The sequence below is a fragment of the Saccoglossus kowalevskii genome, chromosome 17 (genome assembly GCF_978046115.1).
Source record: "Saccoglossus kowalevskii chromosome 17, keSacKowa6.1, whole genome shotgun sequence".
NCBI lineage: Eukaryota > Metazoa > Hemichordata > Enteropneusta > Harrimaniidae > Saccoglossus > Saccoglossus kowalevskii.
In genome coordinates this window covers 27,960,972-27,988,588 of record NC_140657.1, presented here as the reverse complement: position 1 = coordinate 27,988,588, position 27,617 = coordinate 27,960,972, and the positions used below count along the sequence as shown (strand labels likewise).

The 27,617-nt window shown below is 35.6% G+C and overlaps 1 protein-coding gene across 1 annotated transcript; it reads left to right on the top strand.

Moving 5' to 3' along the window:
• The first annotated feature begins 1,985 nt into the window (after positions 1 to 1,985).
• LOC100371916 (uncharacterized) lies at positions 1,986 to 26,886 on the top strand. Its single transcript, XM_085491970.1, has 26 exons — positions 1,986 to 1,998; positions 2,470 to 2,685; positions 3,397 to 3,519; positions 4,141 to 4,474; positions 4,637 to 5,559; positions 8,669 to 8,872; positions 9,302 to 9,442; positions 10,242 to 10,455; positions 11,511 to 11,782; positions 12,407 to 12,610; positions 13,290 to 13,670; positions 14,045 to 14,272; positions 14,627 to 14,740; positions 15,300 to 15,410; positions 16,026 to 16,133; positions 16,717 to 16,922; positions 17,090 to 17,428; positions 17,711 to 18,076; positions 18,547 to 18,712; positions 19,121 to 19,265; positions 19,637 to 19,860; positions 20,214 to 20,438; positions 21,096 to 21,284; positions 21,964 to 22,233; positions 23,223 to 24,956; positions 25,821 to 26,886. The coding sequence occupies exons 1-26, from the start codon at positions 1,986 to 1,988 to the stop codon at positions 26,045 to 26,047; spliced, it is 7,677 nt and encodes a 2,558-aa protein (XP_085348096.1). The 3' UTR covers positions 26,048 to 26,886.
• The last annotated feature ends 731 nt before the right edge of the window (positions 26,887 to 27,617 follow it).

The window sequence follows — 27,617 nt, the reverse complement described above, 5'->3', positions numbered from 1 at the left end:
AAGATATAATGGTTATGCATATTAAGGAGCTCACATGACCATAAATGGTCATTTGTTATTTTAATCAAATCTCTTGTTCAACGTTGTCATAATAACACAGGATTCATCATCCTAACTATAACAGTGCTTGAGTTATAACAGTTATGCATATTAATGAGGTTAGAAGCCCCCACCCCATGGGTGCCCAGCCATGTGGCCTAGCAGTGTGCTATTGGGGCAAAATGATGCATCTGATGATACAAATGCACATACAAAATTTGAAAGAAATCAGACTAATACAAAACATGTAGTTGCATAATTTCTATTTTCACAAAATCCAAGATGGCGGCCAAACCACGTGACTGATCAAAATAATATTATTTTTCTCATATGGAGCTAAGGCCAGGCATGGTAAATATAAAAACATCTAGTAGATTGGTTGAATCACCTCTGAGAAACAAATGCCCAAACTTTTGGTCAATTTTGCTTAAAATCCAAGATGGCGGCCAAACCATGTGACTGATCTGAAATCTTTTTTAGGTTTCTGAAAGGGTTTGATATACAAATGCCATGAAGCAAAATTGAAAATAATCCTTCAAGTGTTGCCAGAGTAAAAAACTACTTCCTGTTTAGAAGAAATCCAAAATGGTGGCCAAACCACGTGACCAATCATAATAATTTTTTCAAACATAAATGGGATTCATATATAGAAGCTAAATACTACATATGAGAGCATTCTGCTTGGTGGTTCTGAAGAAGAAGATTTTTTAGTGTTTTTTGCTGTTTTTAGGAAAAACAAAATGGCGGGAAAAGTCACATGACCGCTAAAGTTTTTATTGCTGATATCTATTACACATGAGTTGTACTATATACCATAAAAAAATCTAGACGCCTAGACCCTCAGAAAGTGGTCAAACAGCCACTTCCGGTTTTATTTCAATCCAATATGGCTGCCAAACTAATTGACCAATCCAAATTCTGAAAGCATGTTGCACCAGTTCACATTAGGGACTATCAGTATAGAGCATTATCAGATCATTCTGTTCAGCGGTTTTCTCAAACGGCTTGACGAAAAAAGTTACGGAAGAAAGAAAGAAAGAAAGAAAGAAGAAAGAAAAAACCGGACAATAAGAATAGGGGCCACGCCTTACAGGCTTGGGCCCCTAAAAAACCGGACAATAAGAATAGGGGCCACGCCTTACAGGCTTGGGCCCCTAAAAAACCGGACAATAAGAATAGGGGCCTCGCCCTTCAGGCTTGGGCCCCTAAAAAACCGGACAATAAGAATAGGGGCCTCGCCCTTCAGGCTTGGGCCCCTAAAGAAGAAAAAACCGAACAATAAGAATAGGGGCCACGCCCTACAGGCTTGGGCCCCTAATTAGATGTCTTACACGGTACATCACCTATTGCCAGAAAAGCAACATTTCTGTCAAAACACAATCACAATGTTTTATGACCATAAAAAAACAAAAAATGCTTTGATTCTCCAGTGTTCATACCACCACATACTGTCAGTTCAAAGATTTTTGTTTTCTTTAATTACAGCCTAAAATTTAGAGTCAAACCATTGAAATTTTGGAGAACAAAAAACGGCACAATTCTGTGATTATTCATAATTCTAGAAGCCAATAAATCACGAAAACACGCTAAATATTCAGGTGGTTGAATTTTCAGAATAGACAGCAATTGAGAGTTTATACGGTGATTTAAATCACAAAAAGATGTGGTTTTAGTGCTTTCATTTTTTTTCTTCTGAAAATTGTATATTAGTATTTCTAAAATCAACTTGAAAAAAATTGTGCATATTAATAATAATTATTAATGATGAATAATTTTTTTTCATCTTAGCCTTAAATTATTATTCTATTGATTATTCCTAGGAAAATGGGCTCTCTGCATAGACTGCTAGTTTGTCTGAGGTCTATTCTTAGATTTGTAAAGGTGCTAGACACATTTACCATGGTTTCACATAACTCGTAATTCACACCATCCAAATCATTAGCACTATGCCTAACAAAGGTGTGAAGAAAACACAGACTAAAAAATATTAAATGCCTGTATTTTGTGTAGGCCATGATGTTCAAAATGTCAAATTTGTAAATTGTGGATTTAGTTTCACTTGTAACTGCAGCACAGACAGTTGGTGCTATAGTAAAAACCTGTAATGCTATTATTTATGCGTATGGTTTGTGACTCTGATAATGTTAATGGCTGGTATTATAGCAGAAACAGACTTAAAACAACAAGTGTTAGTCATTCACTACACAAGGAAGTTCATAAAATCAAAAAGTACAATTCTCTATTCTATTCTATTCTATTCTATTCTATTCTATTCTATTCTATTCTATTCTATTCTATTCTATTCTATAGATTAATCTATTCTATAGACTATTCTATTCTATTCTATCTATTCTATTCTATTCTATTCTATTCTATTCTATTCTATTATTGTACTAATTATCAGAATAAATTTATCTCTATGTATCTTAGGTAAAAACTGCCAGTTTGCAAATAACTGCATACCAAACCAGTGTTTAAATGGTGCCACGTGTAATGACTTTCTGGGTGGATACAACTGTACGTGCGCCGATGGATACATCGGAACGACTTGCCAGACGGAAATCAATGAATGCGAAAGTAACCCATGTCAACATAACTCATTCTGTGAAGATAGGGTAGCAGGATACGTGTGCACATGCACGGCCGGTAAGAAGATTATTTAATATGCTTCTTGAATTATTGCAAGTAACAAGTTATAATATTGATTCTGATTGGCTTATCACTCAACACCTGCTAAACAGCTAGCCAATCAGAGACTGTTGTGTTAACTTGATTTTCTTTACCCACAATTTGGGTACTGTAAGCTCATTAATTATTCACCGTATTTTAAAGTCGTTAATTTTTTTCTGATACCTGAAATGCATGTGAACAAATGGAACTTGCAAATCCAGGAAACTAAAATCTAATACTCAAAATTTTGAAGTATTTTCACAGTATTCACTATATACTGTAAAATACTTTGTTTTAGCAGGAATTAATTCTCGCTGAAAAAGGTTGTTTGGTCCAGATGAGTTGAGTTGAATGAAATATAGAAAAAAAAGTATATTTGCTAGATTTTATTGTTACTGAGTCATCTCTTCAGCGAAAATAGCGAAAATAAATTCCAAGTAGAAATAAAGTATTCTACAGTAAATCACTCTAATTAGATTATGAATTCTCAATATGTTTGTCAACTCCTCACCTTTAAATTTCTTTCACATGTTTTAACAAACTTTATAACAAACTATATTACTGTATTACACCATTTTACATCTGCTTAGAAGAGGTAATTTTGTTATACTGGTGAATTCCTGTTTAGCTTCCGAAAACATCACCTGACAGCCTCTCATTCTAGTGTCCACTTTGCCTTTGTCCTAGGTTTCACCGGTGCCGACTGCGAAATCAACATTGATGAGTGTCAGTCAAATCCCTGTCTCAACGGCGGTACCTGTAACGATCTAATTAATGCGTATTCCTGTACATGTGCACCTGGTTGGATGGGTAAGTGAACCAATCATGAATGAGAGCCTTCTACTGTGAAGTATGATGCATTGTGGGATTTATTAGGGTAGCAATACTGTATTTGCGCTATTTGAGGCATTTAATATGTTTTTTGCCATAGATACACGTATCATTTTGTAACCATGTGTGTTGCTACGGTATTATAGCGAAATTTGTAGATATTCCATGCATTAATTGCATGACGATCAAAAATGACCGGGCAAACAAACATTCCCACAATTGCTTATGGTGATGACGAAAAGAGCTCAGTGCTGTTAAACTAGTGACCGATTTGTAAAACGTGAATTAAGTAAGTTCTTGAATGTGGAATATGGTGATAGTATTGCTTGTTTGTTTGTGTAAATGTAATGTAGTGTGGTTGGTTAGAATAAGTTTGATTGAAGTGCCATGAAACTTGCAAGATCATAAGATCTGTAAATCTTCCTTATTTGTATATCACAGTACTTATATATCAAAGTTATACCTTTGTTATATATATATCCTCGAACTTCCATATATTGAAATTAAGATCTGATTTAATGAAAAAAATCGCCATTAAAATAGTAATATAAATGTACTTTTATTACCCAAATAGTTATTAATCTATACTTGAATCTGTAGGTGTACTCTGCGACTCAAATATTGACGAGTGTCTCTCACAGCCTTGTGCAAATGGTGCTCAGTGCCTTGATTTGGTGAATGCTTATTTCTGTGACTGTGCTCCCGGATGGGAAGGGGACCAATGCCAGAGTGATATTGACGAATGTGCCCGTGGATACTGTAAGAACGGCGCTTCATGCACACACGGGACAAACTGGTATCAGTGTTCGTGTACCGCTGGTTGGGCCGGGACTGATTGTGATGTCAATATTGATGAGTGTGCCTCGCAGCCGTGCCAGAACGGGGCTTTCTGTGTGGATGGGGTTGCAGCATATACATGCGATTGTCCTGGCGGGTAAGTCCTTTATACATCATGTCCAGTCTGAAAATGTGAAGAAATTAAAGCAGTCATGTTATGATTATTGTTTCAAGGTTTCTTTCACAGTAAGAAAAAACAATAATGTTGTTAACATTTGGGGAATTCGTTGAAATTATAAAAATCTTATTCTCATTTTAGATACACAGGAATCCATTGTGAGGTAGAAATCAATGAATGCACGTCATTGCCATGCCAACACGGTGGTACATGTCAGGATGAAATCAATGCTTATGTTTGTACATGCCCGCCTTCATGGATGGGACCCAATTGTAATATTGAAGTCAATGAGTGCGCTTCGAATCCATGCCAAAATGGCGGACAATGTAACGACTTTATCGGCTATTATACATGCATCTGTGCATCTGGATTTCAAGGTATCAACTGTCAAATTAACATAGATGAGTGCGCTAGCTTCCCATGTCTGAACAGCGGTACCTGTGTGGATGGTGTTAATAGTTACGCTTGTTTTTGCGTTGCTGGATATGATGGAGTAATTTGTCAAAATGACATTGACGAGTGCGCTTCAAATCCTTGCGTTAACGAAGCAACGTGCGTTGATCAGCTTAATGGATACGACTGCCAATGTCCGCCGGGATTCACAGGGCCACGTTGTGATCAGGATTTTGATGAATGTGCATCGCAGCCATGTCAGAACGGGGCGTTGTGTTTCAATCTTGTGAATGCTGCCCTCTGTAGTTGCCTAGCTGGTTTCACAGGGACATTCTGCGAGACAAACATCAACGAGTGTCTAATTTTCCACCAATGCCAAAACGGTGCAACCTGCGTTGATGGTGTGAATACATACTCCTGTGCGTGCCAGCCTGGATGGGAAGGTACATTCTGTGAGATGAATGTTAATGAGTGTCAGTCGGCCCCGTGTCAAAATGGCGGTACCTGTGCTGATGTCATAAATGGATTCACTTGCACGTGTCCAAGTAATTTTGTAGGGCCAACTTGTCAGCTTGATGTAAACGAATGTCTAACTATAAGCCCTTGCGTATCTGACCATACTTCGTACTGTGACAACAACTACGGAGGATATGAATGCGTTTGTCGGCAAGGTAAGTAACACATTAAATGCAACTTCGAGAACAAATATTTAAGTAAACCTTGATCCTGTAGAATATCATAGTTGTATTTACAGAAAACATCTTTGCAAAAGACATTTTCACATGTCGTTAAAAAAATCACAAAATTATTGGCTGTCATATTGACTTTTATGAAATGTTTTTAGCTCCTGTGTGTGCGAAACACACAAGGGAGGTAATGAGTTTGGTGTTTCTGTCTGTGTAATTTTTATCAAATTTGGTACCTAGATAACCTTGGGTAATGTGCTGACATGATTAGTTTTGGAGCCATGGTCATGCATGTTAAGTAGCTAATTTGCATATTGTTTCATTTCAGCCTGTATAAGCAAAATCTCAAAAACTTCAGAATGCATTTTCATCAAATTTGCTATATATTGGTGCTGGACATCTGCTGGATGGTGATCTTATCCTCTAATGCCATTGCTCTTTCACTGACTTTCAGGAATTTTCATTTTTACCTTGCCCATACCATCGAAGATTCAAAGGGAAAAGTATATTAATGGAAAAATTTGTGTCTGTGGTTGTTGTCGACGTCGTTGTTGTAGTTGTTGTCGTCGTTAATAACTGTTATTGTGTGCACAATAACTTTACTAATTCTATTCCAAACTTTATCAAACTTGGTCACCTTATTCATCAGTATAAAGTCTTCCCTGAGTTTGAACAACATATGTCCTGTATTAAAATATCATGCAAAAATTGAGAAAATCTTATAAAATATTTTGACTGTTTCTACTTGACTGATCACTGGTGATACACATCAAAGGTCACTGATCTCAGTGGAAATATGCATTGTTGTAAATGTTCAATGAAGCAAATCATTTATCTTGTAATAATATCCTTGGTAATGTATCTCAGAATCCCATACTGAATTTCAAAACCAACTCATGGAGAGATTGCACAGTATGATACGCATTTGTAAACCTACCAATAAAATCTTTACAGAAAACAAGATGTCAGAAAATCAATATAAGCACTCCTATGAACTGGGTGCCAAACTTGGATCAAGATCTGAAGCTAATAGAAAATCTGTTTAGTTCAAAGTTATCAAATCAAAAATAATACATAAAAAATACATAGAAAGCAAAGCGTTGCATCCACATTTTGAAAAGAATATTGTACTAAAATATTTTGACTGTATTTGACAAACAGTTCATTCGACAAATGAAAATTCACAGGAATTTGTTTCAGCTATTAGAACTGAATGATAGAGCTTTTAATACAAATTTAAAAACGCACTTCAAAAACAAAGATTGCAGTGTTTAAAGATGTAGATTCTCAGGAGGCAACAGTACTGTTGACTTCTCTCTCCACTGGACACCAACTAACTACCGTATTCTGCCGTAAATTTGCCCATCCGCAAAATCGCCCTGGGCGGTTTCACGGCCCTTATTTGGGGTTCAAATTTTCAAAAAATTATCATCAAATATTTTTAGGAGGCTTATATTTTCATTGAAAAATCCACCTACACCGATTCTCAACGCCGGCAGTTGGACCACCCAAAACGAAGCTAATCTAAAATTGTATACACTTTTTTCTTGCTGGATTAAAAAGTAGATGGCACATCTTTCTCCAAAAAAATCACATTAACGAACCTTGTGCGCCAAATACAATTATTTTGTTTCATTTTATTAGTAAAAGTCGTTTCAAATAAAAACGAACTGCAACTGCATTGCTTAGTAGCAAGTGATCGCGGTATCGCAATCCTGTCATGCTGCATTTTACAATTGCTGAATAATACCTAGTAATGATTATAATAACGTGCAAAAAATAAATTTGTTGAATTGTTATGAAATGCAAATAAATTTCAAATTATTTCATCGTAAGCGAATGATTCTGATCGCATCCTCAACGCTCGATGCTGTAGAAATGAATATCCGCCATGTTTGACCTGAGACTGTGTTCTTTGAGCTGACAACTCAAATCGATAATTAATCAATGAAAACGATGGATGATGTCAACGTGTTCAAAATACCATAGCTCATTTAAATATGTTAATGTTATTGAATGCAACACGGAAGAGATTTGCAGATGTTGTTGTATGATCTTTTGGCTTGGATTTGGCCGTTCAACGGCCCTGGGCGAATTTACAGCAGAATCCGGTATTTAAGTTGATTTACATAGAAAGCAGAGCTTGCAACATGATAGTTATTCATAGAGGGAGTTTTTTTTACTTTTCATGTAATACAGTAGTCACACAATGAATACAATAAGGCAGTTCATATTTGTCTCAGTGAATCACTAATTTTTGACAGACACCTGTACAAAATACTTGGACAAAAGTCAGCTAAGATTTTCTGTTATCTTGCATGTTTTATGAATCTATTCACGTCTAAATACAGCACTTTTTTTCTGCGATGAGGCATTTATTTTTATACTAAAATATCTGAATTACTTTGAATAATAATAATTAAACAAATTAGGCACCAATGTTTTTATGAGATATTTACATCTATCAAGGACATTCGGGAGACTGATTCCCCACTGTTGTTTCAACCCCAAAACTTGTTTGTATTCAAAATTAATTACTGTAGAATACTTTATTTTCGCTTGGAATTTTTTTTTGCTATTTTCGCTGAAGGGATGATTCCGTGAAAATAAAATCCAGCAAATATATACTTTTTTCTCTATATTTCACATTAAACTCATCAAAAAACAGTGAAAATAAATTGCATACAAAACACCCAAAAAGCCATTTCAGCGAAAATTTATTCCAGCAAATATAAAGTCTTGCACAGTATGACAATGCATATTTATATTGAATCAAACTATGATAAAGGGAATAATATTACGGTATATAACAAAGGGCAAGGTCACCAGAGTTCACCTATGTTCTAGATATGTCTTTATAAAACATTTTAATTTCATGTATTATGTATTCACATGGAGGCTTTGCCGAGTTTAATTTTGATTGTATGTGTCTTCATTGTCAAAATTTGCATAAATTCACCATGTTGCTTTGATTCCAGCATCAACTAATTTTAATTGGTCATCAAGGCTGTTTGAATGCATTGTGGGATTGAAAGCTGCTACAAGTAATCCAATTTAACATAACAATCTGTATAATTCTGACTTTATTTGATAGGTTTTGAGGGGACAAACTGCGAACTTGACGTTGACGAGTGTCTCAGTAACCCATGTTATTTTGGCGGCACATGCATTGATGAAGAGAATGGATATACATGTCAATGTCAGGACGGTTTTATTGGTCCCAATTGCGAAGCTGTCATCAGACGCTGTCCGTTTAATCCGTGCGGTTATAACGCAGTGTGCGTGGAAAATCCAACAGGTAAATTTTCACAGAAAACAAACCTGAGGTCTCAAAAATGAGGAACAATTATCTTCAAGGATTTGTTTACATTTTTCTAGCCCCAGATTCTATCTTTAAGGTTGATGTTGTTGTTGGTGGTGTAATTTAAAACTGACAAATTTTTATTTCAACCAAATTATGAAATGGAACTAAACTACAATGGAAATTACCATAATTGCTCTATTAGAAGTGCATCTCCAATAGAAACATGTATAAACCAAAAAATTGTATTTTTTTGTATACTGAATCATTAACATGTGATATGTTTTGTGTAATATTAGAAAGTACATGTAATGGTAATTTTATGAGTAGTGTTTGACTCAATCTTTTGATGTAGATCTCACAATAATCTAACATGAATATTTTAAATTCAACATTAAACAAAATTAAATTCAACTTACGTTTTAGGTGGATTTACTTGTTACTGTCAGCCTGGTTACTATGGTGATACCTGCCACTTGGACGCCAATGAATGTGGTTCAAATCCGTGTATGAATGGCGCCACTTGCAATGATCTGATTAATTCATATATTTGTACATGTCCATTAGGTGAGTAAACAAACAACAAACATATTGTCTTTAGACCAGACTGACATACTTGTTTGTTTGTGCAACGATTCTGTTATTTACTCGTTAATTTTTACGGTATAAGTCATATAATTGACATTATATATGTCAACTTTGTTAAATTACTGCTAAGACTTTTTGTCATATGGAGAGATGTTCAGACCAGAGTTTACTGAACTGACACCATAGATACGAACATGGTGCCGACTTGATTCCTTGATAAACTAGTAAAAATAATTTGATCTGTTTCTAAAATCATGGGGATCTTTATTTTCTCATTCTCGCTCGCACCTGTCGTTAGTGGAAGTCTTACTTTTAACTTTCATTTATCTACCATACTTGCTCTACTGTAAAAAACTATATTTTTGCTTGGAATTAATTATTGTTTTTTTCACTGAAGGAATGATTCGGTCGGTAAAAATAAAATCCAGCAAATATACCAATTTTCCTATATTTTACATCCAACTCATCAGAATCAGTGAAAATAAATTCCATACAAAACGCCCAACAAATCTCTCTGCGAAAATTAATTCCAGCTAAATAAAATACTTTACAGTACTGTAAAATGACTGGGTTTAAATTTAGCTCATTTTTCAGTCAGCGAAATAAGCAAAATTAAAACCTAGTGAATAATGGATCTTTTTACAGTATTAGTAGTGCATGCACTGAATGACAGAACTGTCAAAATAAGTTACAAATGTATGCCTCTTTTGGAGATGTGTCTAATAGAGTGAATATGGTATTTACTTTCATTACTAATAGATTTGGTTTTCAATTCTAGGCATAACTGGTTCAAGATGTGAAATTGATATCGACGAGTGTTCCAGTAACCCCTGTCAGAATGGTGCATATTGCACACAGAGGACAACCAATACATACGAATGTATCTGCCAAGCCGGCTATGAAGGAGTCAACTGTGAAATTGACATCGACGAATGTGTTGATCAGCCATGTCAGAGTTTTCAAATCTGTCAGGATCTTGTTAACGGATTCGTGTAAGTAAATGATACACCTTTATTTATAAGAATAAAACACTAAAAATAAGTTAACTTTTTGGACAACAATAACTTTAATAGCATTACCGGTATTTTATTTATTTATTTATTTTCCAATTAAAGTTCAAATTGCCCTGAAATGCTAATTGTTTTTTAGCTCCGCTGTCGACTTTGTCGAGCGGAGCTTATCATATGAGTGATTGTCCGTCGTCGTCGTCGTCGTCCGTGTCAATGTTTTACTTTTTCGACTTCTTCTTGAAAACTACAAGCCTAAATGCTTTGATACTTGGTGTATATGTACCTTGGGTAGACCTCTCTTAGGTTTGTTCATTTCATGTTGATATCTTTAATTCTCTAATTTTGATGAATATTTTTGTCATTTTTGGTAAAAACTGATATTTTCGACTTCTTGTTAAAAACCGCAAGTGCAATTGCTTTGATACTACATCTATAGGTACTACATGTGGACCTCTCTCAGATTTGTTAATTTTGTAATGATATCTTTAATTTTTTAATTTTGGTGAATATTTTTGTCATTTTTGGTAAAAACTGATATTTTCGACTTCTTGTTAAAAACCGCAAGTGCAATTGCTTTGATATTACATATATAGGTACTACATGTGGACCTCTCTCAGATTTGTTCATTTTGTAATGATATCTTTAATTCTCTAATTTTGGTGAATATTTTTGTCATTTTTGGTAAAAACTGATATTTTCGACTTCTTGTTAAAAACCGCAAGTGCAATTGCTTTGATATTACATATATAGGTACTACATGTGGACCTCTCTCAGATTTGTTCGTTTTGTGATGATATCTTCAATTCTCTAATTAATTTATTTTGGTGAATATTTTTGTAATTTTTGGTAAAAAGTGATATTTTCGACTTCTTGTTAAAAACTGTAAGTCCGATTGCTTTGATACTATTCATATTGTTCATTTTCTAATGATGTCTTCAGTTCTTTAATTGAAATGTGCATTGCTAACAGCGGAGCTATCTCAGCCGATAGGCTGCTTGTTTATATTTGGTATTATTTTTTAATTTTCTGTTTTATAGGTGCGAATGCCCAGAAGGAATGGCTGGGGCTTTGTGTGACATCGTAATCAATGACTGCTACAGTGATCCATGCCAGAATGGTGCAACCTGTGTGGACGGTGACTTTCGCTATGACTGTGCATGTGCTAGTGGGTACACAGGCATTAACTGTGAAATTGACACCGATATCTGCGATCCCAACCCATGTGTGCATGGTGGAACCTGCGTTAGGTCGGTGTCTCCTCGGAATCCAGAACTTGGTTACACTTGCTATTGCCCGACTGGTTTCACAGGTAGGTGACATTTTGTGCAAGGCATCATGGGAAAGTATCAAATTCAATGCACCGCTTTCATCATGCAGAATACATTTGTGTTTTGAATTAATTTTACAAATATTGTGTTTGGTTGCATGGGACCCACCCATGTCAATGACTAGTAATCTCAGATAAGTATTTGATGGAGGCCGTACTTTTGATTTAGGTGAGCAATTTTTGTGATTTTCATGTTTCGATAACTTTTGCAAAAACTAAATTTTATGGACGTCACAGATCTCCTTCTAAAGAACTCCAAAATATTGTGTTTTTCCTACTCTCTACTTACAAAATGTGAATGTTCAAAGTTAGGTAAATAAATATTTTTTAGATATCTGAAATTTCTCTTGGGTCTTTCTGTCTGCTTGCAAAAGAAATATAATACTGCCCTCAAGAGTTCATTTTGCATTTTCTTTTTTTTTATTATTATAAATTACATTACATGGACCTTCCACCCCCAAATGTAAACAAATATGTATAACCTAGAAAAGTGTTTTTCTTGAAATTTAAAATAAATTAGCCATCACAGAAACCAAAGTGCTTTCAACAAATTTTCAAAATATAATTTTCTGAATTTAGATATAATTATTTCAACTCAATTTTCAGGTGCAAGTTGTGAAGGAGACATCTATGAATGCCGCTCTAATCCGTGTCAGTACGGTGGTACGTGCGTCGAAAACACAAATGGTATACCAGGATATGATTGTGACTGTATGCCCGACTATTGGGGCGTCAATTGTCAGATTTATAAGTTTAGTTGTCTCTCTAATCCTTGCCAGCATGGAGGACAGTGCACAGATACAGAGGATGGTGAGTTTTTTTTTTTTTGAGGGTATACTATTTCCTCAGTTTTTTTTTCTCAATAAATTGTACATTTTGTATGAACTAGGTATAATATCAAGGATTTAAAAGATAAAGTATTTTATTTAAAAAAAAAATAAGGATATATATGTGTGTGGTATGTGACCTATGATCTAACGTAAATTGAAGCAGTTGAAAAAATTGTGAAATCACAAAATCGTTTTACAAACATACGTTTCTTAAAATATTGATCTCTGTGAAAGATAGTGTTTGTTTCTGGCTGTTTTGGCTAGTTTTCTGTCTACGGTAATTGAATGATGTGGAAAAATGCTTACCAAAAATATTTTGTCATTTAGTCGAGAATTATTGAGTATGTTATGAGGTCTCCACTCTATCTATTATTGGTTGATTGAATATTTTTCTCATGAAGAGTGTTAAATGTTGAATTAACATGTCCATGGAAATTCTGTTTGTTACGTCTTTAAATAAGTTACTTGGAAAATTCTGATCTTTTAAAGGGCAATGGTTGTCGTTGAATTTCATGTTAACAAACAGTTACACGCATTGTTTACATTGCTATGACTACCATACAAGACATGACACTGTGTGATGACCACCATCCTTTAAATTGTTGAATGTGGACTTCATAAAAAAAATTAATTTTTCTTTCTTTATTAATACAATTCAGGTTACATTTGTGTATGTCTGGATGGCTGGGAGGGCGTCAACTGTGCCCTGGACGTCAACGAATGTCAGCAAGTCGGTACTTGTCAAAATGGCGGACAGTGCGTCAATTACGCTGGAACCTACCAATGTGAGTGTCCGCCAGAATGGATGGGAGTTTACTGTGAGTTAGATTACCCAGAATGCCAATCAGAACCATGCCTCAACGGTGGAACTTGTGAAGAGTTCATTGGCTCACAGTATCTCTGTAATTGTGCTGAGGGATTCACCGGGGATAATTGCGAAGTGAATATTGACGAATGTACATCTAATCCCTGTTTTAACGGTGGGACATGCCAAGATATGGTAGATTCTTATATCTGCTATTGCCTTCAAGGGTTTATGGGTAGGTAATTTAAATATTATGTTGACCACGAAATGTATCGTTTCCTATGATAATTAGTGAATTTAAAACCCGAAACATATACCCCTATGAAATAAAAGGGTAGGGGTCACTGTGCAGCATGACCGAATTTCGTGTAAACAATGTATTTTACATGTATTGTGTTGTGTATGTCGATACGAGTCCCATACAGAAATTGATGCAGCTCTACAGCCACCATCCTTTAAAGTTGGCAAATATATCTTTTTATGCAGTAGCGTATGAAAATGCCATAATGTGATTTATGATAGGCATATCCCGTTCATGTAGTCTCAGACTTAGAATATGGCTCACATTGCAAATAGTTTTAATGTTCAATTTCGCCTTTCATCCACCAGGTGTACAGTGTACAACTAATATAGACGAGTGCGAATCTAATCCCTGTCAGAATAGCGGCACATGTATGGACGAAGTGAATGGATATACTTGTATCTGTCCAGCGGGGTACATCGGGAGTAATTGTGAAATAAACAATGACGAGTGTGCATCTATGCCATGTCAGAACGGGGCCACGTGTCTGGATCTGATCAACGAATATATATGCCTCTGCCCATCAGGATTACAAGGTACAAACATTAGATTATTCTAGATTTACTGTTTAAAGGGCGGTAGTCATCGCGCCACATATACGCGAGATATATGGGTCTCATATGAACAAAGATGGCGACTTGACTGTTGCGCAGATGAGCGAGTACAAACTGAGACGTTACCAAGCTTTAATTAGGTATTTTTTAGGTGATTTGAAGTTATCGAAAGAGTCACCGGCGATAAGTCGTTCCCAGGTCAAACCTCTTAATTGTGATTTCCATTAGAAGAGTGCATTGGATTGTGGGAAAATCAATATTTAAGTGTCACATGACTGCCGCTGTTAATGTGCATGAGTAAAATAACAAAAATCCTGATGTGGTTTTTTTATTCAGGTGAGAACTGTGCTGACGAGACAGATGAATGTATGTCTAACCCATGCCAGAATAATGCTATCTGCGTTGATCAGTTCAACTCGTATAGTTGTCAGTGCTTACCTGGATGGACTGGTAAGTTTCATCTTGTCACCACCATAGTTCTGTATACCATCAGCTTGTTTTCAATCAACAGAATGTAAACCATTAAAACATCACTGTCTGAAGTCTTTATTATTCAATAATTTGAGTGTGTAAGATACTTCGAACAAACTAATATATTTAGAACACTGTGAAATACTTTATGTTAGCTTAAATTAATTTTCGCTGAAAAACCTTTTTGAGTGTTTTGTATGGAATTTATTTAAACTGATTTCTGATGAGTTGAATCTAAAATTTAGGGAAGGATATATTTGCTGGATTTTATTTTCACTGAATCATTCCTTCAGCGAAAATCAATTCCAAGCAAAAATAAAGTATTTTACAGTACTTCACAAGTCAGTCCACAAAAGTAACTTGCACCAGTCTGGTGAGGTTGTCATTGATGTCTACATACACCATATGCAAAACAATTTATGCACTGTAATTGTTTTTTACAGATACATGTATGATTTGAAAACTTTTACAGACCGTACGTGAATTCATGTGATTTTGCGCATATTTTTCATTTTGAATTCCTGTATTTATTTTCCAGGCTTGCATTGTACAAGTAATGTTAATGATTGCTCTCCGAATCCCTGCGTGTTTGGTTACTGTAATGATCATTTAGGCTATTATACATGCACATGTGCACCTGGTTATACTGGTAAGTAGCCAATCAGATTCAAGCTACCAATTCCAGCAATTTAAAAGGTTTTATGATGGAGAGACATATCTTGTAATTTCAAGTATCATTGAAGTTGTGATGCATGGAAATTAAAATCTGTTTTTTTTGCAAGTCTGATCCACACTTGGTAAATAAATAGCCTCTGATTTTCAGGTGAATTGTGAATAGCGCCCTCTGTAGGTCATTTGTTGAGATATTATAATAATAATACATTCTTTGTTTACTGCCCTCTATAGTCCAGTGGATGATATGTATTCTTAAAATGGTCGATGATGTTTATCAACAATTTTTCTAAAAACTGCTTCAGAATCATCAATTTTAATGACTCAAAGAACAACAAATTTTTGGTCAATTTGTTGTCTAAAATCGGTACACACAGGAGGCAGCTTTTTATTTTGAAATTGTCATTAAATCTGTGATTTTGCCATGAAACTGTATTTTTTTATCTTTTCTAAATTTCAGAACCAGAACACCCCTAAAACTAAATCTATGACATTTTTACTAACACTTGCAGTGACCAGAAACATAAGTATGTTCTTTGCACTGTTGTTGAATTTACAAAAACATATTTTCCTTTTTATAATTTGATTTCAGGATACAATTGTGACCAAGATATCCAGGAATGCTCGTCTAATCCATGTCGCAATGGAGGAATCTGCACAGAACCCCAACTAGATCTCTACCAATGCTCCTGCCCACAAGGTACAAAGCACTAAATGTATTGTTGGTTTCTTGTTGTTTCCAAAAACTGGTTCTAACTGGTATTTGAGGGCATTTTTATGATGAAATTAATTTATTGCCAGCAAGGTCAACTGTTGTTAACATTTAAAAAAATTTAAGTCCCCATATAAATTTGTTATACAAATTTTTCCAGGCAATGGGGATTCATTTTTCATAGCAAACCCAGTCAGTAAAACTTCTGACAATGCTGTTGCTAGCAATGTGTTTGAAACAGTAATCGCATCTTTGACAGATATTAACAAAGACAAGACTGTTTTTTTGTATGCAAGTGTTTATTAAGCCACATGTACAAACAGGGACAACATTCACAATAGTCTATTCAGTTTTTTCTTAAATTGTATTTTTGGTGTACATGTATCTAGGTATCTAGCCATATGGACTTTTCTTTTGACTTCTATCTGATCAAGTCAATGTAAAAGTACACGTGGCTGGCAGGATAATGCACCACAGCTGGCATGGACCCATTTGTTGAATGCATCACAGTGTGTCATATCACAGCGCTATATATAAGTTCAGTATCATGTATAATTTTTCATTTTCACAGGAATATCTGGTAAGAATTGTGCTATCGTGAATGTTGCAACCTTCACTGGTAATGAATATATCGCGTACCCGTCGATACAAGATCTTGTCAGGATGCTGGGGAGTCAAGGAAGACGACGAAGAGCTCTTGGAGAGGACGAATTGCTAACTATCAACATACAGTTCACGACTGCTGCAAGTGATGCTGTTATACTTTATACATCTGGGGTATGTTTCATAACAAGCAGCATTTGATTTATTACATTGTTCATGTTACAGGGCCTGCAATTATTTATAAAATAGTAACTACTACTTTAAATACATGATATATATATATATATATATATATACAGGTTACCCGGCCCTAACAAATATAACTTCTGACTTGTTTACAGACACAATCTGATGGGTATCCAGATTACCTTGCCATTGAGCTTTACAAAGGATGTGTACGTGTCTCCTACGATATTGGAGGTGAAACAGTTGAAGTGACACTGGGGCAGACTCTGAATAACGAACTTCAGCATGCTGTCATGGTAACCATAATTGGAGGAACGGCTTCTGTGATACTTGATAATCGTAACTGTGGCCCTGGGATCTGTTCGGCTACGCTAGCGACAAGTAGAACCGGATTTCTGAGCCTGAATGGTGTGATGTATGTGGGTGGTGTTGTTATGGATACTTACGCCAGATCTAAGTTACGAGTCTATAATAACTACATTGGTTGTCTAGAGGTGAGCATTTTGTCCTCGTTGTCAGTGTTGTTGTCGTCATTGCTAACTATTCTTGCAGTCTCATAACTCAAACACAATAACTACATTGCTGCTGAAACATAGATGTTATAATTCCATATCAACAGTGCAACCAATAACTGCAAACATGAATAAAATGAATTAAACCCACACCACAAAAATTCATTTGAAAATCTAACAAGCAAATCTGTAAAAAATGATTTTTGGGTCGGTCTTTGCAATAAAATTACAATTACTTCACTAGTGATTTGATTTCTTATACAGAATTTTATCATTAACGGGAACAGCATCAGTTTGGATTCTGAAACCTATTCAAACCCTGTTAGCGGCTCGTCACCGTCCAGAAAGAAACGACAAGCTTTCACATCGCCTACACCTGGTTGCCAAGTACAATATGGCTGCCTGTCTAATCCATGTCAGAATGGTGGCGAATGCATCGAGATGTGGCTGTCTTACGAATGTCAGTGTCCACTTGGTTTCATGGGAGTAAACTGTGAAGTTGAGACAATGGCGAGTTTTTCCCAAGATTCATTTATGCATTTTCAAGGTTCCGTTTCCTATGGTAGTTTATCACTCTGGTTTTCAGTCGACAAAGATGCAAGTTTGACCGATGGACTCATTTTGTACATGGTAAGTGCATCGAAAAAATCAAACCTTCTTTCCCCCTTATTTGAACACTTTTTATGATGTCATAATTTATATTGTCATATTTGATATCTTTTAAAGCGGGGAAGTCGTCATCTGTGCATGCAAACGGCAATAGCGTGTAGTTATTGACAAACAAGTGTCCACCCAGAAACCTTTTCATTTTTAGCGTGCGTTGTTAACGTCGATTGGGACTCAATTCTCGTGCATGTGTAGGTGACAATCCCTCTGCCTTAATCCAAATGTCAATAATTTATGTCACAATTTATTATTTATACAAAACTTGTGTGACTGGTGCTTTAAGCGACAGGAAGAATGAAATTTTTCTTTTTCAGTGGATGGTTCAACTTTTGAATTGTTAGCTATGGCATTTAATCTCTATAGCAACGAATGAACAACCTTAGGTGTAGCATATGATTATTTGTTTTTAAATCAAAACCACTTTTTTTTTTCAGCTATCTGGTGTTACAGTCAGTGTGAAAGACGACTTCATTCTTGTTCAGGTGCTTGAGGTAGGCGGTGTTCAGAGCATCAATGTTGGCACTGGCATCGTTAATGGCAATTGGTATAAACTGACACTCACCGTGGGTAACATTGATGCAAGATTGTTGACTGTCTCAGGTCAGTATATAACCAAGGGTAAATAAACCTCAAAGGGCACACAACTTTGGTTGTCTCATTGATATCAAAATATGACGTATCATTTGCATGAGCAAGCAAACAATAGTTAATGGCGATTGATGTATATATTCTATTGGTGTTTCTGTGTCTCAGTTTGTCCATAGTACAATGCTTCTAAATTTGAGCACCTCTTAATATAAAAAGTGAGATATGTTTGAGATAAAATTATTTTAGCCAGTCATGCTCATTCTCAGTCACATGATATGACATGGTAGTCACATGGTCAGCCTTGTCAGGCACATGGACATCAATGGACCATTACATGGTTAGCCATGCTCAATCACATGTCAGCCTTGTACGGGTGTTTGTTTATTCCACTTTTCCAATTCATTAACAATTTCTTTTCAGTTGGTACAGAGGACGACAATAGCTTATACTCACAGCCAACATTTTCCTCGCTGCCAATCCGACTAGAGATGCCTTTATTCATGGGTAAACTACATAATGACAACTCACTCTCCACTGTGCTAAGCATGGTGGAGACAGACACCAGGTAAGTTCACCAGATAATAATGTATTCATATGGTAAGTGTTGCCATAATAATATTTGCCAATAAGGCAGGCACAAAGGGGGTAGTATTACAAAAACAAATTATACAGTTGTAAGATAATCCATTTTTCTATCATTTTACATTTAAAAAGTTTGATGGAGAACAAAATTATATTAAAACAATTAATCAACAACAAACATTTTACTGTTGCTTAGAAATTGGACCCATGCTGTTTTTTTTTTAATAATAATATTATTGAAAATTACAATTATTCTAAAGTTTTACTGAAAATAACACTATGGTTTTATAACTTTACATTATATTTACATCCTGATTGAAACAATTATAAAGTTTACCTTTGCTTTGGTTACAGTTTCACTGGATGTATCCGTGATGTCTACCTTGGTGACCAGTTATTAGATCTCCAGTTGGCTTCCACGTATACTAGCCAGGATCCGGTACAAGCTTCACCCGGGTGTCCCAGAGATGAACTTTGTTACACAAAGCCCTGTCAGAATGAAGCTGCATGTGTATCATTATGGGATGGATTTACATGTGTATGTAGTCCAGATTACACTGGGGATGACTGTGCAGAAGGTATGTGACTTGACCTTTGACCAAACTTGACCCGTGGGTCATATTTACACTGGCACTTTGAATGTGATGCCTGTCTGTCTTTGACCCTTAACCCCATCCCAACCCAACCAAATCTGACCCGACCCAACCTGACCCAACCCGACCCGACCCGACCCGACCTGACCTGACCTATGGCTCAAGCAAGGCTGCATGTACATAGTCATATATAAATGTACACTGGAAACTCAAGGGTCATTCCCATTTGGTCCCTCAACCCCCCTCGATGAGCTTGAATTCCATTTCGTCATCTGAGTTTATTTATCTTCTCAAAGTCAGAAAACAAATGTAATGATAATTATCACATTTCTTTGTAGTCAAGGCAACCACATACAATGGTAATAACAGTACTATGCAGTTGAGAATTGACACCCAACTTGTCGGTTTTGGTGATGAATTCTCGTTAGATTTCCGCACACGTGACTATAGTGGACTGGTAATGAGAATTGATATTGTGTCAGACTCTCTGACTGGAACGATATCCTATATGTTGTTGAAAGTCGTAGATTTTATGCCTCAATTTGAAGTCTTCTTTGGACAAGGTATGTCAAATTTATTTCTATTGTAAACCATGCAGTGTGTGTCTGTGTAGTAGATGGCTGCGTTTTAAATTTATGCAAAAAATAATTTGTATTGGGGATATCAGGATATAGTTATGCACTTGTGGTACTCTCTTGTCGTTAACTTTTTATGACGTTTGTTCCAAAACTATTTGATATTAGGTAAAATAAGTGAGTTGCTGTTCAGTTGTCCAATTGGCAATTTGACTTGTGCTAGGCGGCAATGGAACTATATTCAGTGCCAGGCATTGAGTCCTAGATAATAATATGTAACAATTAATATTGCCAAATTTTTGACTATAAATGTGTGCAGCTATTCTTACTGTTTTGTGCATTGCATCATGGGAAATTTTGCTGTGAATGTTGGCCTTTAGATCTTTGAAGCTAGTTTGCATGTCTTGTTATCGTTAAAAACCAATTGTTTTAAAAAATAATAAATATATGTCACCCAGTGTGCATGTATGCATGCTTTATTTATCTATTTATTTTCCGAAATGACATGAGCGAATGGCTTTTTATATTAGTTTTGAAATTGTAATTTAATTCATGATTTTTAATTTTAAAAAATACTAATAATAAACATTCTTTATTGAAAATAATGTTCATCGATATGCTCATTTTGATTTCACCATTTTTCAGAAATTCAAATCATCGATATTCCTGTTACGGTTACCGATGGTAACTGGTATCACATAGAATGGACACGACAGCGCAGTGAAATAAGCGTAGATTTCCTTGACCTCAACTTCACAGTAGTAGGTAGTTACGATATGTATCAGCCACAGAGGAATGACATCATCGATGTCTATATCGGCGGTTACCCTGGAGGTGAGCTCATTTACATATTATGCTATATAATAGTAAAATTGTTTCTCTGTTATAAATATATTCAAACATATGTTGAATTTTATTGTCTTCAGTTTTAGAATATACTGAAATTTACTGCTTGTTTGCAATATGGCAATATATTCTCAGTTTTCTATGAAATTACACTACCGGTATATATCATACTTTATTATTTTTGTCCTCAATATTACCACCATACTGTAAAATACTTTATTTTAGCTGGAATTAAATTTCACTGAAAGGATTTTTGACAAGTTGAATGTAAAATATAGGAAAAAAGGTATATTCACTGAATTTTATTTTCACTGAATCATTCCTTCAGCAAAAATAACGAAAATTAATTCCAAGCGAAAATAAAGTACTGGGTATACTTATTTAGAGTATATTCGTGGGCAATACTGTAAATAACTAGTGCTAGTGCCAGAATTAATTATCAATATTGCTTTGAAACAATTGTGATGTGAATCCATATATTGTTAATATATTTCAAAATATTGACACATTTAGTGAGTTCCCAGAATGATCAGTTTTCCATTATATATAGTGGGAGGTCATCTCCCATAATTAGATACATGTGCAGAAACATGCTCAGTAGTGCAAAATTTGAATTCAGCCTAAACAGTCTTTATTAATGTAATAATTGTATCTTGATGTCTGGCAGGGTCACCATACTTGGATTACTTGAAAGAGTGTGTTCGTGATATCAAATTTAACGACAGAATGATACAATATGTTGACGAACAAACTAGAATGCAGGGAGTCACGGCTGTTGAAGCTTATGTCCAGACTGACTGTCTTGGCGATGATGTTTGCGCTGATAGTTTGTGTCCAGTCAATGCTCAGTGTATCGATGAATGGAATGCATATTCATGTTCCTGCAAAGAAGGATGGGAAGGCAGCAACTGTGAACACAGCATTGATGACTGTGTGGGTGAGTATACTTAACTGATGATAATCATGTAACAACCATGTGTTAATCACATGGTTGTCACGTGACTGATATCGACCAATAGAGACGAGTACATATTGAATTGTTTTATATCAGGTTTAAAGTGATGGATTTTCTTAATTAAGGATTAAAATCGAACACAAAGAAACAAATTAATTAACCCTTCGATCTTCAAAATTTTTTCTACCAAAATTTTTGTCCATTATTCTACACATTTTATATCTATCGTGTTTGCTTATGTAAAGCGCATCTTCAATAGAAGTGCAAATAAACCAACTGTTACTTTTATTGTATACCTGATTATTGAAAATGACCTGTTCTCACCTTCATCATTTATCTAAGTGCTTGTGCTACTAAAAGAGAAAATGCAATATTTTTCTGTAATTTCTTGATAAATTCTGGACCAAAGACATAACTTCTATTGATTAAAGGTTTAGCTGGGTCAGAATTTTTGATACAGAAAAGCTCTAAATGATATTGAAAAAAAATTACTCTCATTGGTCTATGTTCTGTCTATGATGGTCTATGATTCTGTTGCCAGTTTAAAATAACATTTGTGTTTGTAATTCTGTGTATCTCTTTGAGCGCAATTGTCAACTTTTGTTACCAACCACAAAATACTTTTCTACAGTCTACATCTCTCCATATAAATGTTGATAAAAATTGACAAATCTTTTGATCAAAAACTAAAAGCAGTATCTGAAACTGTCTGTTTGGTTCAAAATAATGATAAAATTTTGTGAAAATTTCACAAAATGTGAAAAGATTTGCTCTGAATTTTGGGTTGAAAAAATATTCGCCAAAGGGTTGATCTTTGAATACAAACTTGTCAATCATTTACTAAGTAAACATTCAAAATTATCTTACATTTTAATTTTATTTCAAAAATGTTCTGTCAATTTGTGATATTGCAGAAAAATGTACGACACATTTTGTCAAGGCATTACAAATTTGAATTGTTGTTCTTACAGATAATCTTTGTACAGTCGGGGCAGTATGCCAAGATGGCCACTTAAATTATACGTGCCTATGTCCGCTTGGACGTACTGGGTTCTACTGCGAAGAGACAATTTTGAAGTGCAATGATCGTCCATGCGTGGAGGAAAATACCATAAGCTGTACCTCCATATTTCCGGAGGACTATTTTTGTCTGTGCAAACCAGGATATTCTGAAAAGAACTGTAGCTACGATGGAACGCTGTGTTCGTATCGACCATGCCAGAATGGCGGGACTTGTATTGGAAACGAAGCGAACACATTTTATACTTGCACATGCCTGCCGTTTTACGAAGGTGACAATTGTCAAATTTATAATCCATGCTTCGAGCATGATTGTCAGAACAATGCGACATGTCTCCCGCTTGGAATGGATTACGAGTGTTTGTGTACGCCAGGACACTGGGGGCCTTATTGTAATGATATCGATTATTGTGCGTCAAACCCTTGTTTAAACGGTGCCAGTTGTGATACATTTCTTGATGGCTATCTCTGTTCATGTACAATTCACTATAACGGCGAGAACTGTGAGTTCCCGATTGACCAGTGCGAGATAAACCTCTGCTTGAATGGTGGGGCATGTTTTCACAATACCTCCAGACCTGAAATTGACTTTATATGTGTGTGTCCTGACGGCCTTTATGGAAACTTATGTCAGTACGATATCAACGAGTGCCTTTCTGCTCCATGCCGAAATGGAGGCACATGTAGGGAGAGCGGTAACAGTGGGGAACCTTTCGCTGCAGGATACGTTTGTGATTGCCGGGCGGGATTCGATGGAACAAACTGCGAATATGATATTAATGAATGTGCAAGTGAACCGTGTCTTAATGGTGGCACATGTGGAAATTATCAAAATGCGTTTTACTGTTTCTGCATCGATGGTTTCATGGGTGTTACCTGCGAGAGTGATATACGAACGTGTAACTTGAATTTGTGCGAGAATGGTGCCACGTGCGTGAATGGAACGCAAGGAGAAGGATTTCAATGCCTGTGTCCCGAAGGATATGGAGACGAGTTCTGTCAAACTGCCATTAATTCATGTGCGGGCAATCCATGTTTGAATGATGGACAGTGCGTGTATGATCATGACTGCGTCTGTCTCGTTTATCCAGATGTAATTTTAAATTGCGCCAAAAGGGCATCATGCGAAGTTCAGCACTGTCCAGCCACGTGCCTCCTTCGTTCTCAGAACGACCCAAGCTACCACTGTGACTGTCCAATTACTTACGAGGGAAATGAATGTCAGTTTGATATAGATGAATGTTCGAAAGAACCAGCAGTGTGCCGCAATGGTGGGACTTGCACAAATCTGCCAGGTTCGTACTCCTGTGACTGCGCTAGTGGTTTTCGTGGTACCAGCTGTAATGAAGATATTAACGAATGTAATGAACTTGAAGATGCATGCATTCATGGCACGTGCACAAATACATTCGGAAGCTACACATGTATGTGCAATGTGGGTTATACAGGTGCAACATGTGATTTGAATATAGACGAGTGTTCAAGCCAATCATGTGAGCACAATGGGACGTGCATTGATGAGGTGGGCGGTCACCGATGTGACTGTACAGGCACTGGTTATGAAGGTGATATTTGTAACGTTGACATTGATGAGTGTGAAACCAATCAACACGAATGTCAAAACGGTGGTGAATGCGTCAACAAAGTGGGCACATATAATTGTATTTGCAGTGCTGAATATACTGGTGAGTAATATCAGTAATGTAGGAATATCAGTGATGTAATTTGACTGTGCACATGGATATGTAACCTAATTTAATGAGTGGACGTTCTACAACTACAGTACAGTCCCGGTGTAACTTAACTTCCATGTTGGCTATCTGCTGCCTTTGCCTTTTCCTAAAATTGTTTAAATAAATATAATTTTCATAAACAACTCCACAGAATTGAAAGCAAGCTAACTAGCTACAAGCCAGCTAAATGTTGAACTATGCTTGAACTGTAATGTATATTTACTCACTCATCCACCTGCTCACTCATTCCAATCAATTGCTCGTTTGCTCACTCACTCACTCACTCACTCACTCACTCACTCACTCACTCACTCAATCACTCAATCAATCAATCAATCAATCAATCAATCCACAGCCACATTCAGACTATACTTTTGCAATCAATGTGAATCTACTAACAAGATTGTGCCTAGTTGGTCGCCCATACACCTAACGAACAGACAAATCAGAAAACAGCATGTTTGTTTACAGGATTTGTCGGCATATCAAAATCTGCCTTGTGTAAATTATTTGAATCTTGTAGATTTGATGGTTCAAAGTACATTTAAATGATTGCTATTCTGAACTGTTAGTTTAAACTCTCCACATACACAGCAAATAATTTGTTTGTGTAGATTCATTCAATTTTTAGACCCCATTTTCTCACCACATTTGAATTGCTTTTTAGGCCTGATTTCATGGTTTTAGATTCACAAGCAGAAATATAACACCACACTTTGAAATGATAGAATAATCAAACCTTAAATTTCATGTAGGTATACATGTATTTTATTTTGGCCAGTTCTCTGAACTTCTTTTTTTTTTTACCCATTTCAGGTGTCTACTGCGAGATTGCTGCTGAAACTGGAGTGTCATCCACGATAATCATTGTGATCATCATTCTAATAATTATATTGGCTATAATTTTAATTCTCTGCTGTCTTTGGAAAGTCCGTGACTCTCGGAAGCAGAAGGGGAAATACAAACCATCCATGGCTGAGATGCAAGTTGGTACGCCGTTATCGAACATGATAGATGCAGATGCAGATGAAAGACTTGTGTGAATTCAAACATCGAATTTCAACTTAGAACTAACAGACTTCAGTACTTTATAATCATGTGTGGACAAAATTATATATCAATGGTGGCTGCCGTCTTGTATATGCAAATGACATTTTAATGTATGCAGCCATCTTCAATTATGCTAATAAGCAAATGAATATTTGGACAGCTGCCAAAAACTGGAGCTGGACTCCAAGTATTTCTGTTTTTGTAGTGATTTTGTAAAATGTGTGATGATGACAATTCTAGGTTGACACTTTTATTCAAATATTGGACTAATTTGTGTGGTTGTTTCCACTGTTTTATTTCCAAATCATTCCATAAAAAAGTGCCCACTTTCACCTTGAGAAGAAACTTTTTATATATTTTTTATTCTATTTATATGACTTTAAGATATTGGTATTAAATGTAGAAGGGTATGATGGTATTTTATTCATGCTTTTCACTAATAAGACATATAAAACATTGTTGTTTAAAAACATATATTGCAGTCAAAAAGTAAACCTTCACAACAACTGTAACATTCCACAAAATATCCCTGTTCAAACTCGAGGAAAAGATTTACAAAATTTCAAAATGTCATTTAAATCAAAAACTGTTATACCGTCAAGCTTTGGTGCAAAATTTCCACTCCATGTAAAGAAAATATTCTTAATCTCAATGTTTGTTTCAAAGTTATCATTCATTGTTGAGAAAATTTCAGAAAACAAATATTTTGACAAACAAAGAATTGACAATTATTACCGGTAATTGCAGCGTAATCACCATATAAATGCTGATGGGAAAGAAGCTAAGGATTGAAAAGCATTTCAGTATGAGAATAAATTATTATGAAACATAATTGTATTGTTTTATTATTGGAGCAAGTTCACAGTAGTCTAAATATTTTTTAATATTGAAAGCACTTTTAAAGGGAGTGACGATGACCACTGCCCCTTATAAATAGAAAATTGTGGATGTGATTGCATAAGTGTTAGAAATTATTTCAACGCATTCCTGTAAACGTACCGAATGGAAGTGAATTCCTCTCAGTACCAGTAATATGCATATATATCAGTTTGGTAAAATAAAATGCCATTCATTGCAGCCAATACTATATATTGCAAAAGGCCTTTCAAATATCAAAGTATGAGTCGCGCAGTAAGTGGCTTTTAAAGAAAAGTCATAGGACTATTTTGAAGCTGTGCTCAGACAGCTTTGCTTCTCACTCATGGTCAAGTTGGATATAGACTTTATGGTGCTACATAAAATCCTAATTCTCTACATTGATCTAGTTACATCTCGTATTGACTGGTTTCCACAAACAATGTTGTATAGAAGTTTATTATGCGTTACTGGCTTCAGAACAAGTTTACTAGATCAGCTTCACAAACATGATAATATATCACTTGTGAAACCATACTTAGCTTATACCAATTGATATAGAGTAACGCTTGGACAGATTACAAAGCGCGAAGAAAGTGTGTGAAGCTCAGAACCAACAACAATATTGATTCCAAAACCCCAGTAGGATGGGTCGGCCTACCTATACCACAACATTCTTTATGTGAAATAAGAAATTGAAATATTCAT